Here is a 13,497-nt window from a genome sequence, read left to right as displayed (position 1 = left end):
TTCACATGTAAGCTTATGTAAGGCCTGATTTCTTCCATGAGGACACAATTCTCCTTTTAATTTAGGCTGTTTGATTTCTGTTTATGTAGTCTCTTAATTTGGGTCAACTGCTTTGCAATCCTCTGGTAAAAGGCACTAGAGAGGTTCAGATTATCCACAGCACAGCTCCCTTTGTGGCACATTCTTCCCTTTCACAATACGCGGCTCCCCCGTGCGTCAAGCAGCAGTTCTTTGTACAGAACATGAAAAATCTGGAGTGAGGAGGTCAGGCAGGCAACCATCTCACTAAGCCACACACTTTGGCTTACTCTTCTTTCTGGCTCCTCGCATCAACCTCCTGTAGCCGTCTGGGAGACAGAGTCGGAGGGACTCAGAATACTGGAGGGATTATTTTCTTCAGTCATTTTCTTCTCCGCTATGGGTACAAATGCGTATTGCTCAGCAAGATTCCTCTTTCTTCCACCCTTTCTGAACTTGCTACTCTCAGGTTGCCTGTGCTCCCACAAAACTTCCAGGGTCCAGGGCTTTAGGATTTGATTGCAACAGCAGAATTCCTTTTCTGGAGTGGAGGGGGCGGGGTTTGCACACAGGCTCCTTGTAGGTGCTTTGGAGGGCACCATGGTAGGACCTTGTTACCTAATGGCAAAATCTCAATACACCTCCAGCTCATGTAAGCAAATCCCACAATTTGGCTCCTCCAGGAGAATGCTCAAACTGAACAATGGTTTATCACAATAGTTGTGGGCCGGTCGTGGGAAGCAGCACACTGGACAATAATGCAGGTAGAGGATAACGGGGTATAAGATGAGCTACCAGACAGCCAAAAATAATACCAGGTCTGGCACTCTACTGATAAACAGCACTCCATTTCATGTGAACTTTTCTGTGGAGCAGGGTTGTTTGCAGATACCACCTCTGGAGGACTGCAGAGACAAAGCATGTTTTCCCCCACTTCTCCCTTTTTCCAGAAAGAGAAAGCAACAGACTCAAACATATAGGAACCTTTCCTTGAGCTAGACCAGAAAGAGCAGAGGGAGAGGAGTCACAGAAAAATAAGGGGAAGAGAGAATCTCAGCTACATTGTCTGCAGCCACCTTTGTTATTATGAAATACATTATTAAATAATGTATACATTTGGTATATATGTAATTCCAATTGCTCCTTCAGTTTTAAGTGGATGCAATGCCCTTAACCTTTTCCACTTTCCCCCTCCTCACTCCCTTCCAGCTATGCCAGGTAAGAATGCAAGATTAGAAGAGATGTTTTTGAGAGGCACTATCCTGTAGACCATCAGCCACAGGTAATGACATAATCCATTACCATAATAGCCAAAAATATAATTAAAGCAGTAAAACTACCCTCTTGAGTGGGGATGGCATCCCCCCAGCTTTGTTCCTATTGCCTTTCCTTCCCAACCTTCTGCTCTTCAAAGCACTCTTCCATCATTTATGCTTCCATTGATAAATAAGGAGACCATCTAGTTTCTCACCCTCTCTCCTCAGAATAAAAGACTTCTGGTTTTAGATATATGGTACTGTCACTGGTGTAGCATTTTTTTCCTCACCTTTAGCCTGTGCACAACCATACTGCTCTCCCTGTGCCACCCACACGCACAACTTCAAATCGGCTATTATGTGACTAAGCAAGTAGTGACAAATACTTTTATCCCTTTATCCTTACAGGATTTCTAGAGTGCTCATTTTATTATCAGACTGCCATGACACTCAATTCTTTTTCATTCTGTGATGGACACTCCTGTACCTTGAAGTACAGCTCCCCTTGATACACGCTGGACTTAGGCCTATAACACCAGAGGAGGAGGATGCTTGTTCCTTCCTAACCCTCTGTACAGCTCCCTGTTCTGTGGATGTGGAGATTCAGTCCTCTGCAAACTTGATGCACAAAAACACTTGGTCCTCTGTGACTAAGGGGTCCTGCTCATCTATTCTGGAAATGGGGGCTCTGTGGGAGGTTTGATTAAACACAGCATATCAGCAGAGGCAAACTACAAACTACAAGGCTTCATTCAACATTGAAAGCATGCACCTCAGGGAGCAGAGCAGTGAAGTAGCAGCAACTCTGGCAAGTGAAGTTTACACCAGTAAACCCTACTCTTCTCCCAACCTGTTGCTAACCTTGCCCATGGTCTTTGGGAAACAACTGCAGTAGCAGCAATCTAATGGTGAGCAGGAATAAAGTAAGTTGGTATTAGTAGACAGCTGTCGATTAACAGGTACTGTTTGGTTGCTGCACAGCTGGAACAAGGAAATGTCTGGCTGAGGGACGCAACTAGGCCAAATTCAAAATATGACATAAGGAAATATAAATGACATGCTAGCGTCTACAATATATGCATGTGAAAGACTGAAAGATTGTGTGCAATGAAACAGCTCAGACTCCCTTGGGCCTCATCTCTTAATTTGGTTCACTGTTCTAGTAGAGGTACAGTCACCTCCAGGGAGAAGAGCTGAAAGGAAGGAGATTCCCCAGCTCTTCACAGTTCCTGCCATCAAGCAGCCAATGCTCAGCCCACATGGCTGTCTGCCTGTCACTATTTTGTGGGAGGCATTCTTCAAGGAAGCACATAAAATGCAAATTGCAAGACCATGTTAAACGGACAAACTTAAATACAGTACTATGCACCTAGGCATTTGCCAATAGAATGTGATTTCATCCAGAACATTTCACAGCTACACAAAATTCCCTGCTGGACAACTCAGCCATGATTGCAACTGCCAGAGCACACCTAATCCACTTAAAGAAAGCCATCAATACTTCTTCACACAGCACAATACCTTGAGAAGGCCATGTCTTGTATGACCATGAGTTTGCTGCTTACAATGGACAGAGAACTTCAAACTAAAGCTGGTAAAGACCTTCACTTACATTTCTCCCATCTTGTAGCTGAAATTTCAAACCCCAAATCCACTGCTTCCTAAGACTCTGGTTAGCCTGCTCACAAAGAGAACGAAGTTTTCACAAGCTTTTGGCCCACTAATTCAAGCTCAGGCCAACAGAAACAGTAAAACCCTCTGACTATGTCAAGCTGCTTTGCGCATTATCCCTCAATCTATGGTTTCAAAGCAAGTTACAAGAAACGCACAAGAAGAGCCATGTCCATTTTGTAACCTATAATTTTTAAATATAACATTTTATTGCTTAGATGGTTTGATACAGAACAGCTTTACTTTTATTTTGAATTTGGAAGTACTGTACAACTGAATAAAAAGAGGAATAAAAGTACCAAAAACAAATGTGTGATTCTCTGTTCATGTGGCATAAACCAGTCTTGTACACAACTTGTAGCAGCAGTTTAAGTTCCCTTTAGAAAAATATGAATTCTACACATTTATTATTGTTTCCTGCATGGGCTGAAATCACTAGAATTAAACTTCCTTCTTGAATAGAGAGGGGTAGAGAAAAGAGACATACACAGAAGGAGAGAGAAGATTATGAATCGTTCTGAAAATGGAATCAGACTGTCCCATAGCCCCAAAAGCTACTTCAGAATAGCCACAAACCCAGATTTTTTTTTCCTTTTTCTTTTTGCTCTTTCACAGTCAAGTGCTTAATGTAGTGATTGAACTTTCTCAAATGTTAAGTCCATTGCAACTCAGACAAGAATTTCAGAAGATCCATTTTTGTAAAAGCCCTGAGAGAGGAAAATAAAAAGATCTAAACCAAAAAAAAAATGTATAGAGACAAATTAGCTGAACATGCAAACTAAGCATAAGATTCACCCATAGTTTAAACATGTTATAAATTTCACAGTTTAATATTGGGGGGAAAAAAACAACAACAACAACAACAAAAATTCTCAGTCAAACTCAACTAATAAAAATGTCATTAAAATGTGGCAAGACCTTATACTCTACTAGGATATAGATAAAGGCTAAATAAAGCTTTAAATCAATAGTGATTATTGCTAGCAGATGTCCCGGCAGGCTGCTGGGAATTGATTACTTGCTACATTGTTCTGCAGCATATAGTTTAGTAATGGCTTCTCCCCCACAATATTGCGCAGTTTAGTGTGGAGAGTTGCAAAAAAACCAAACCAAACCAAAAAAAAACAAAAAACCAACAAACAACAAAAAACCAAAATACCCAAAATAATAATAATTATTATTATTATAATTATAATATAATAAAAACTAAGGGATGTGTGAACTGGTTTTAACTAAATAGGATGCACCTGGGTAGAGTTTTAAATGAATCACTGCTTCTGATATTTTATTTATCTGGAGTAATTTTGTTTCAAAACTGGTCCAAACATCCCTAGTTGAAAAAAAAAATAAAATAAAATCACATATACCTCAACCATTTTTTTCTTATTCTATTTGCAAGAACATTATTCAACAACATTTTTTCTTCCTTTGAGTTCTGGGCAGTTGGATTTCAGTCTCTAGAAATGTGGGGGAAGTCAGAGAGAGAGGGAGAGAGAGAGAGACATATATATTAGCTATGATAGGGATTTGAGGCCCACATCTTCCTTGTCTAATGAAAGTAGGACAAAGCGGTTTTGCAGGGGAAGGGAGGATCACAGTGTGAGAGAACAGGCTGACAAGGTGGAACAGCACAGTGATGCTCCGGCAATACTATGGCTCTGTCTGTCCCAGAGGCAATAAAAACAACAAGAACAACAACAAAACGCTGAGCATCCCTAAAAATGCACAGCTACAGTAGGAGACATTTGGCGTAACCCCTTAAATCCTGGTGGTTGGAGTATCACCAGTGGCTGGCAACACGGAGGCCTGCGGAGAAATTCCAACGCTCAGCATTTCAAGGGGGTTAGTTTACTGATATGAAATTTAGACACATGCCTTAGTCTTCAAGCATCAACCCCAAAATCTCAGGAAGAAAAAGTTTGGGGTTTTTTTTTTTTTTTTTTAATTATGTAATTGATTTTAATTTCATTTTTAACATATATTTGTAGCTTTATTACCAGTAGTATTTTCTTGCTTTAGAACATGACGGCAAGCAAGATCACGGTACAGCTCGCATTTCTTTCTTGTTTTCTTTTGACTGGAAGACTGAATGACTTTGCTTTTTAGTAACAAATGTCATCACTGATGTGATCTCCACAAAATTCATATGGTATTTGCAGTGCCTATCTCATGCACTTGGAAGATTTTTTCACAACCCCCTTCCCTCACATGCTCTCCTTCCCTTCGTTCTCTCTCCATTTTTCTCTCACTCTCATACACACGCACACACACGGACAGACACACACACACCCACCCACCCACCACTAGTGAGATGTTCCCCTGCACATTTTGGATGATAACTTGCTGGCCTCCATTGGATGCTCCAGTCAGAGGAAGGGTTTCATTTGAAGTACAGTAAAAGAGCTGCAACGTGAGAGAGGAGCTGGTGAAAACTTGAGTCAAAAACATTTAAATGGGGCTTCCAAGCTGCATTGTAGATCTCCGTGGGCAAATATTGCCCATTGGTTTCTGCTGACTGCAGAGACGAGCAAACTGATGAATTTATAAAATAACAATAAAATAATAATAATAATATACCGAAGCAAATCAAACATATATAACAGCGGGTGCGTAATTTCCATAGGTTAAGTTGCTATGTAACTCTTCTCTGTATACTCAGTCCACAATGGCCAGGGGAAAAAAACCAACCCTAGTTACTAGAATACCATTTCTAATGCTGAAAAGTGGAAACAAGTATGAGATTGAAACTGTTTCCTGCTTTTGGCTTGAACCACTTTGAACACCTTCAGCTGCCCTGTCATTAATATCTGGAACTGGATTAATGCTCCACCATGTGGCAAATGCAAGAACATCAAGTGAGGGGAAAAAAAAGATCTCAATGTCTCATCTATATTTCCTCTGATTAATTTGTATGAAATTCACATAATTTTCTTCCAGTTATTGGCTGCAGTATCCAAGGGCTTCCCCACCCACTGCCCCCATTTCCAGCTCAGAGAACAAAACACAGCGACTCTCACAGATATACAGGAACAAGTTCACACACACCAATACAAAAGGTAATATTAATGCTTAAATGAAAAGGGTCCTCTCCAAATAATTCATTAAAATATTAAAAAATCATTTTTGAAAAAATTCTATCATACCAAAAGATCTAATAAAGTAGTAAGGCACTCAAATCAGTATATACTGTAGTCTCTTGCATTATTATACTGAAAGGCATATGGCACAGACTCCAGTCTGCCATAACTCTCCCACATTTGAAGGGCACTCTTACAAACCACTCCAAAAAAACTTGCTCTGCTGGCTTTAGTTTGTGTGCTGGGATAGGTCCAATTTCATAGCAAGTCATTCAACTCCCAAAAGCTGAGGTGCACTGTCTGCAGAGGCAAGAATGTGATTCATGGGAGATTTTTTATTGTGCATCTCCAGCAAGTCCTGAATGAAACCCGAAGGTCTCTCGTGATCAGAGTTCCCCCGTGATTCCTGATCTTTCGGGATCTGTTTCTGTGCATTCTTGCTGGACTCTGCAAGGCAAGTGCTGGTTATTCGTCCACTGGTTCTCTCCTCTTTGCAAAGAGACTCCTTTGCTGCATTGGCCTGACTTTCTTTTCGGCTTCTAGTGACAGATGAAGGGTTACCAAGGCCTGCAACGGAGTCGCACTCATTTTCTGAGATGGGGTTAGTGCCACTATGGCTAGACTCATTCTCACTGTCTTCTTCACACCGAGACTGGCTTTCTTCTTTGTCACTCTCCTTGCCATGGTTCCTGGCACTCTTGATCTTCTGGTGTATGCGCTGGTGACGAACCAGGCTGTGTTTCAGAGTGAAGGTCCGTTCACAGGTCTGACACTTGTATGGTCTCTCCCCTAGGACAGAATTAAGACCGAAATTGAATTGCAAGTTGACACATTCATTTCCTTTTCTCTTTTTCAGGCGTGCAACTGTTCTGAATAGCAGAAATTCAGGAGCCACATCAGCCATAGTTGCCTTACTGACACAGCTCTGATTTTGGTTTGGTTTATCATGTGCCAGTAAATACAGATATTGCTGGGGCAGAGATGAGAAAATACAGATAAAGGTTAAGGATTTGTAGATGTCTGGTGTCATTTTGTATTATGAAAAAGACAGCGTGGCAAAGCAGTGTAATATATATATGCCAAAGTGCACAGGATAATTAACCAAGGAATAGTGCATAAAGAATATTGCAAATTCCATCTCCCAGCAAGTCTCTGGTAGGCTAGAATGATTGTGAGTGGATAATATTACTTTGTGGGTCTCAGTTACATGCCTTTTTGCATGTGCTGCTAAGAGAAAGTCTGCAAGCACCCCTCCATATGCAAATTGGTCCTGACACTGTCAGATTTTTAGCACTCTCATACATTTTCTTGTGTTTAGTTTAATCCAAAGTTAAATGCAGGATTCTTTTCCACATGTCAGGCTGCCTACTACTCCTCTATGACTGTTACTTCACTGGTAAGTATTTAGGTATCCCAAAAACTGCTGGAGACTGTAAAGTCATCTGCTTCACAGTGATTTGCTTACATCAGTAAACCTTTTTGCTCCATGAACCGGATGAGGGGTGTGGGGCTGGTCCGCAAGTCAGACCAGACCCTGTATGCGGGGATCAGGCCATGGGGGCCCTATGCCACCTCTGCCTGGTTCTACACATGGGGATTGGGCTCCAGGGGCCCTTCACCACTCCTGAGAGCCAGGATCCAGCCCAGGAGTATTGTGTGCCCCAACTAGTACACAGGGCCACAGTCCATGGTGCCCCCTGCAGGCTAGATAAGGCACTGGGTGGCTGGATCTGACCTGCAGGCCAGGGGTTGTGTACCCTAAGTTTATACCATCATTTGGGTAGATGTATTAGTAATATGTTACTATTCACAGAGCAGGGTAAATCCACAGCGTCCATACCCTTTCGTTCACAGCTTTTCTGTAAGTGGAATGAGGAAGATGTGCCCCGTTACCACAAGCAGACCAAAATGACAAAGCCAAACAGGAATCGAGAAAACATTTCTCTCCCCGTCATGGTGGAAGAGTGAATTTTTCACCCGCATATTACTACAGGAAATAAAGAGGAAACCTGCTTGAAGTGGACTCTGTGACAGAACTTGATGTTTTGTGAGGCACAAAGAGGGTCACTGCTTCAATGTACAAATAGCAGGCCTAAGCTTCTGGGTTGTAATCAGACCACGAATAACTCCACTATTAGACAGCTATCATGACAGCTGACAAAATATTTTCCAAGAAAGATTTAAGATGTTTTTTCTTTGTCCATTTTTGCAAAAACTGTGTGCGCGCGTTTTAATCCGCTTACAGAGGAGGTGTGATTTAGAGGCAAAACTGCAAGTTTTCTGGGGGCATGGAGAATGTCTTCAACTTTTTCCAACCAGGCCTAGTTGCAGTTCTCATATCTCCCTGTTCTCAGGAACTAGGAAGTGTTGGCCAACCTTTTTGGCAGGCATGCCACAAGGTAAGCCCCACACCCTCCTTGAGTACCACTCCAATCCCCTTCCTCCTGATCTGCTGCTTGACTTTCTGCTCCCTGCCCAAAATGTTCCTGTGTTCTCTGCTCCCCCTTGATCCATCACGTGCCACACACAGACTACATTTGTGCCACATGTACCATGGGTTGGCCACTCCTGGATTAAACTCAGGAACAAGCTGCAGGCACTGTACGCAGCATATGAGCAAGTGGCTTGCTTGGTTCCAAGAATATCTCCCTATATACAAGATATTTAAATGCTTTCCCAGGTACAAAGTAATTCATAAAAAGGTTAATACAATGTAAAGATACTTAAACCTTAGTACTGACCTACTGCCTTGAAGAACCTGAAATACTATACTGCTTTCAGCATTATTTAGTCTTGCATGTCCTCCTCAAATGGCTTAAAAATTCAGTTTCACCAAGATATCATCTGGTGCAAATACACACATGACAAAGCAACTGCTGCTTGGAGCTGAATTCTCACTTACACTAAAGCTCCATTTATTCTGGGAGTGTAAAAAAAAAAAAAAAAAAAAAAAGGGAAAGGAAAAAAACCTTGAAATGATTTTAAATTTCATTTGACGTATACAAACTTTAAGATCTTATTAACTGGCAGAACGGTGAAAAGGGGCCCTACTGTTACTGAGATGGGCTCTCTTCCTAGAATATAACCCTGTATCTACATTTTGGTCACTGCTCACCCTGCATCTGTGAATCCACGATCAGGGGAATCAAGATATCAAATCACAGCAAAATCCCACCAAAATCATAATTTCTGGACTTTTCTCTTTTAAAGAATGCAAGGATAGGTACTAGCCTTATGTTTAAACTGCTCAAAGCAATGGCTTGCACCAGACTTAGAGTAAACAATACAGTAATAAACTTGGGTACATTCTGCACTGGGAGACAGATAGGCTAGAGATGAAAACACAGATCCGCAAATGACCCTCCATTTTGTACAGGTTTTCATTGCTCTACCCTGCACCTCAGTCCCCAAACATTCTTGCTACTCTGACCATAATCTTTTAAAATTAAGGGTATCTTTACAAAAAGAAAAAAAATGAAACCAAACAACAACAAAACTTCTGAAAAAACAGAAATCATCTCATACAGCACTATCATAGCAATCAAAAGGAAAAATGTGCAATACTCAAGAAGAGCCCTCATTTGAGAGAGAAGATGGAGGTGATTAAAAACAGTTTTAGAGAAGCAAGTGGTAGCACAACTATTGCCATTTAATGCAGCTGAAGAAAGCATAAGGCATTAGCACAGATTTCTATTCAAAATTGCTATAGGAAAATTAAAACTGGATCAAGAAATGAATGCCTCAAGTTAAATCAAGAAGGGGGAGGGGAAAGGAAGAAAGATCCGGTTCACAAGACTGGCAAAGCTCAAGGAACAATGACAATATTAAAACCATATGGCACAAGATATGTGAAAGAGCTCATCCCCCAAGGGCACAACGGGGTCTCTCGTTTGGCTCAGAGTATGTTATTTTAGATTTCAGAAGCCCCCCAAATCCTTTCCTGACTATAGTCATGTCATATTTTGTGTTGACTTTGTGATGTACAAAAAATAAGGACAAGAAAGAAATCAAATTTGCATTTACTAGCAGTTAAATATTTTCAGAATAGAAAACTAAGTTTACTTCCATATGTATGCTACAGGAGGTAGCCTAGATTTCAAAGGTGCTGCATTCAGACTGACTTCAGGCAGATTTGTGGTGCCCTCAGCATTTTGTTAAAAAAATCAATCAATCAATCAAGCTACTTGAAATTTGCTGGTATCTTAAACCGTTCATCAGAAATTTGTTTAGTGGTTCTGGAGGCTAATATGGTCTTTATTCTTTCAGGCAGGCCACTAATTAGACCCATACACTTTTAAAAGTGTCTTAACATGGATACTTCAGTGAAGCTTCATCTTACCATAAATATCCAAGCTTAAATCACAAAATATGTAACTTAAGGAAAAGCAATCCCAAAACAAGCATAGAGGAAGTATCCCTCTCCCTGATGTCTCTTCAGCTCCCTAATAAATGCAGCACCTTTGGATTCAATGGTTTTGAAGAAAATGAATAAGCAATGCATCTGTGAGCTTGTGTCTTCATCCAAATAAAAGTGTCATTTAATAACCCCTTCCAAGGCAAAGCTGAATGATATTTAACAGGGCAGTGCGAAGCTTTGATCCCCGATTTGATTCGGTGGAGTTCAGGCCCGATTCAGTGGATGAATCTCCAAATCCAAATCGAATTGGAACCCTCCAAATTGATTCGGAGAGATTTGGAAAGGTTCAGCGATTTGGACAGACACAGCTTTCAATGTTTTTTCTACATACCTCTAGGTAGCAGGGGCTCGTGAATGCTGCAATGCTGGGCCAAGATGGAGAGTCCCACAGGAGTGCGGGGGGCTCCCCAGCGCGCTCAGCAGCAGACCTGGAACTAGACCAGAAGTACTTCTGGTCCACTTCCTGGTCTGCTGAAGAGTGCGCTGGGCTCCCACTCCCCCACGCCCCTCTGGCTTGGCCACTGGTGCTTCCTGGGTCTGGGGGGCCACCCAGGGTCCCGCCGCAGCCAATCACCAAGCTGTGGGGGGGTAGGGAGGAGTACTTCCAGTCCACTTCTGAGTTCGCCACTGAGCATGTGGAAGGCCCCCCCATACTCCTGTGGGACGCTCCACCAGCCCACCCGCCCCAGCATCACAGCGTTCACGAGCCCTACCTGGTACCTTCAGGTATGCAGAAAAAACATTTAAAGCTGTGTCTATGGCTGAGTCACCAATTCTCCAAATCAGCATCGTATCTTCAGATTTGGATTCAGCCAAACAGAATCACAGACAAGAGACCCAACTCAAAGAATCAAATCACTGTCCCCGATTTGGGCCGAATCCAAATCCAAATTGAATAGGGTCCACTTTGCACACCCCCAATATTTAATTGTATAAACAGGACCTCCTGCACTCCATGACAACTAACTCCAGAACTAAATCATTACAGGTACACTTGTATTAATTGTGCTCCACCTGCTCTGCCCACAGACTCCTCTTTCCAATCCCCACGCAGAGGCAGCAAATTCCTTGGACAATGTTGTAGCACTCCAGCGTGCATCAAAATATGGGAACAGTGCAGAACCACAAAGACAAGAGAAATAACTGGACATAAAAGAAAGCCTGTTCAGTAGTCTCCCTGCCCTTCCCACACTTGCAAGTTCTGCAACATGTAATTGGAAAGAACGCATAAAAATGAAGGTAAGTAGTTTCCAATTTTCTCTAAAAATATACAAAATTATAAAATAAACTATGTATTTCACTATTCTGTTGAGTTCTCCATGGATGCGAGTGATTTTGACTGTTTACCATGCCATTCCCCTTCCCCTATTTATTTTATGTAGCAACTTCCACTGGTTTTGTTCCGTCTCATTGTTCTCCTCTTACCTGTATGAGACCTCATGTGTCGTGTCAAGTCTTGCAAAGACCAAAACCGCTTGTTGCACACGGTACAGACTTTCTTCCTTTTGTCTGCTTTTATGGTACTCTTAGCCCCATCCGTCTTTGGTTTTTTGTCATCATCACTCTTCTCAGTGGACTTTCTCCCTGCGCTCTCTCCCTCAGAGACGCTTTCGCTCTCTTCATTTTCCTTTGCTGGTACCTCACAGTCCACTGGAGATTCTACCACCTTTAAGTCCATCGGGGGCTCTTCCTGGTCAAGAGCAGAGTCCAGTCCTGGGGGAACTCCGGCTTCATCTTGAACACTTCTGCTTTCATCCTCACTGCTCTTTTCATCCTTTCGATCCTCATGAGTATGAGCCTTTTTGTGCCGGCCAAGAGTGCCAGCGAACTTGAAGGATTTTCCACAAACATCACAGGCATGTTTCTTTTCAGTCTGAGAGCTGCTGCCTGCACTCTGGTCATTCTCTGCCAGTTTAAAGTCCATCAGCTTGCTGGCAAAATTGAGATCGAGGCTTTTGTTACTTACAGAGTCTTCCTCCGGCCCCTCTTCATACTCATCTGATTTTTCCTGTGCACCCTCTTCTCCTGGGGATGAGTCAGACTTTTGCTCCTCTTTGGGACTGCATTCATTTTCTGGTAGCTCTGTTTCTTCCTCTGGTTGATCTCTCTCACAGGAGGTCAGGTCCAGCACCTCATTTGCTGCAGCTAAAGTCTCCAGGTCCAACTGGTTGTCTGTAAGCACAGAGGGGGAAATTTTCAGTTGGATACCTTTCACATACTCAGAACCATCCACACACCATTTCAAGGCTACATATTGATTGATCAGCATCACTCTTAATACTTCCGCATGCGCATTTACTTCTTTACAGCCAAAGCCAGTAATTATGTAACTGAGAAGAGAGAACAGAATAGAGACATCAGAGTCTAAGCGGACTCAGGTGGTGAACTGCAATTCTACTGCACCTTAAGTCTGTGAAAATCCCTACTGCATATACTCTTGTAACACACTTTCATCTTAGCTTTCAGACTGAGTCATAAAAAGGAAGAAAAAAAAAACAACAGTGAAATGGAGGACCCATCCAGATTTCATTTGAACTGTTTTTCAGACATTTTAGCAGGGTGGAATAGCTACTAGGTCCACGTCCAGACAAGCGCAGACATTGGTTCCCCGGGGACAAGTAGCAACACCACACCTTGCGCTACTGCTGCCTGTCCCCAGGGAATGCCTGTGCCACTCACACTCTGGCACATGGCAGGTTACCCTGGGTGGGGCAGGGGAAGCTGAGACCAGCAGCAACTGTGCTGGCCTAAGCAGCCTCAACTGGGGTTTGTGGGCTGGAGAAGCTGCAGCCACGGCAGTGCTCCTGCAGCTGGGGATCTGGCTGGTAGCCAGAGCATGGCTCCAGTAGGCCAGGCTCTGGTTTTGGGCAGTGTGCACTGCCACCATGTGAAATGCCCAACTTTTTTTCCATGTGGCTTTTTTTTCACCCCAGGACCTTCTGAGGTTAAAAAAAAAAAAACCCGCCGTGCTGCAAAGTAGCAATGCGGGGAACATCTGAATGTGTGGTGTGTGGCATTGCAGACAAGTCCACAGTGCCACATACTGTACGGTCATGCT

The 13,497-nt window shown here is 42.6% G+C and overlaps 1 protein-coding gene across 2 annotated transcripts in view; it reads right to left on the bottom strand.

Moving 5' to 3' along the window:
- Positions 1–579: 579 nt before the first annotated feature.
- The window catches only part of RREB1 (ras responsive element binding protein 1), a 143,569-nt gene continuing 130,651 nt past the window's right edge, over positions 580–13,497 (bottom strand). For both annotated transcript variants that reach the window (XM_019542975.1, XM_019542965.1), the window contains exons 10-11: positions 11,865–12,611; positions 580–6,811 (exon numbers count right to left, since the gene is read on the bottom strand). In XM_019542975.1, coding sequence (XP_019398520.1) covers positions 6,291–6,811; positions 11,865–12,611 — 1,268 coding nt within the window. In that variant the 3' untranslated portion in view covers positions 580–6,290. The remainder of the gene's footprint in view (positions 6,812–11,864; positions 12,612–13,497) is intronic.

The sequence above is a fragment of the Crocodylus porosus genome, unplaced genomic scaffold (genome assembly GCF_001723895.1).
Source record: "Crocodylus porosus isolate Cpor-Errol unplaced genomic scaffold, CroPor_comp1, whole genome shotgun sequence".
Taxonomy (NCBI): domain Eukaryota; kingdom Metazoa; phylum Chordata; order Crocodylia; family Crocodylidae; genus Crocodylus; species Crocodylus porosus.
This window is presented reverse-complemented; position numbering and strand designations above follow the sequence as displayed.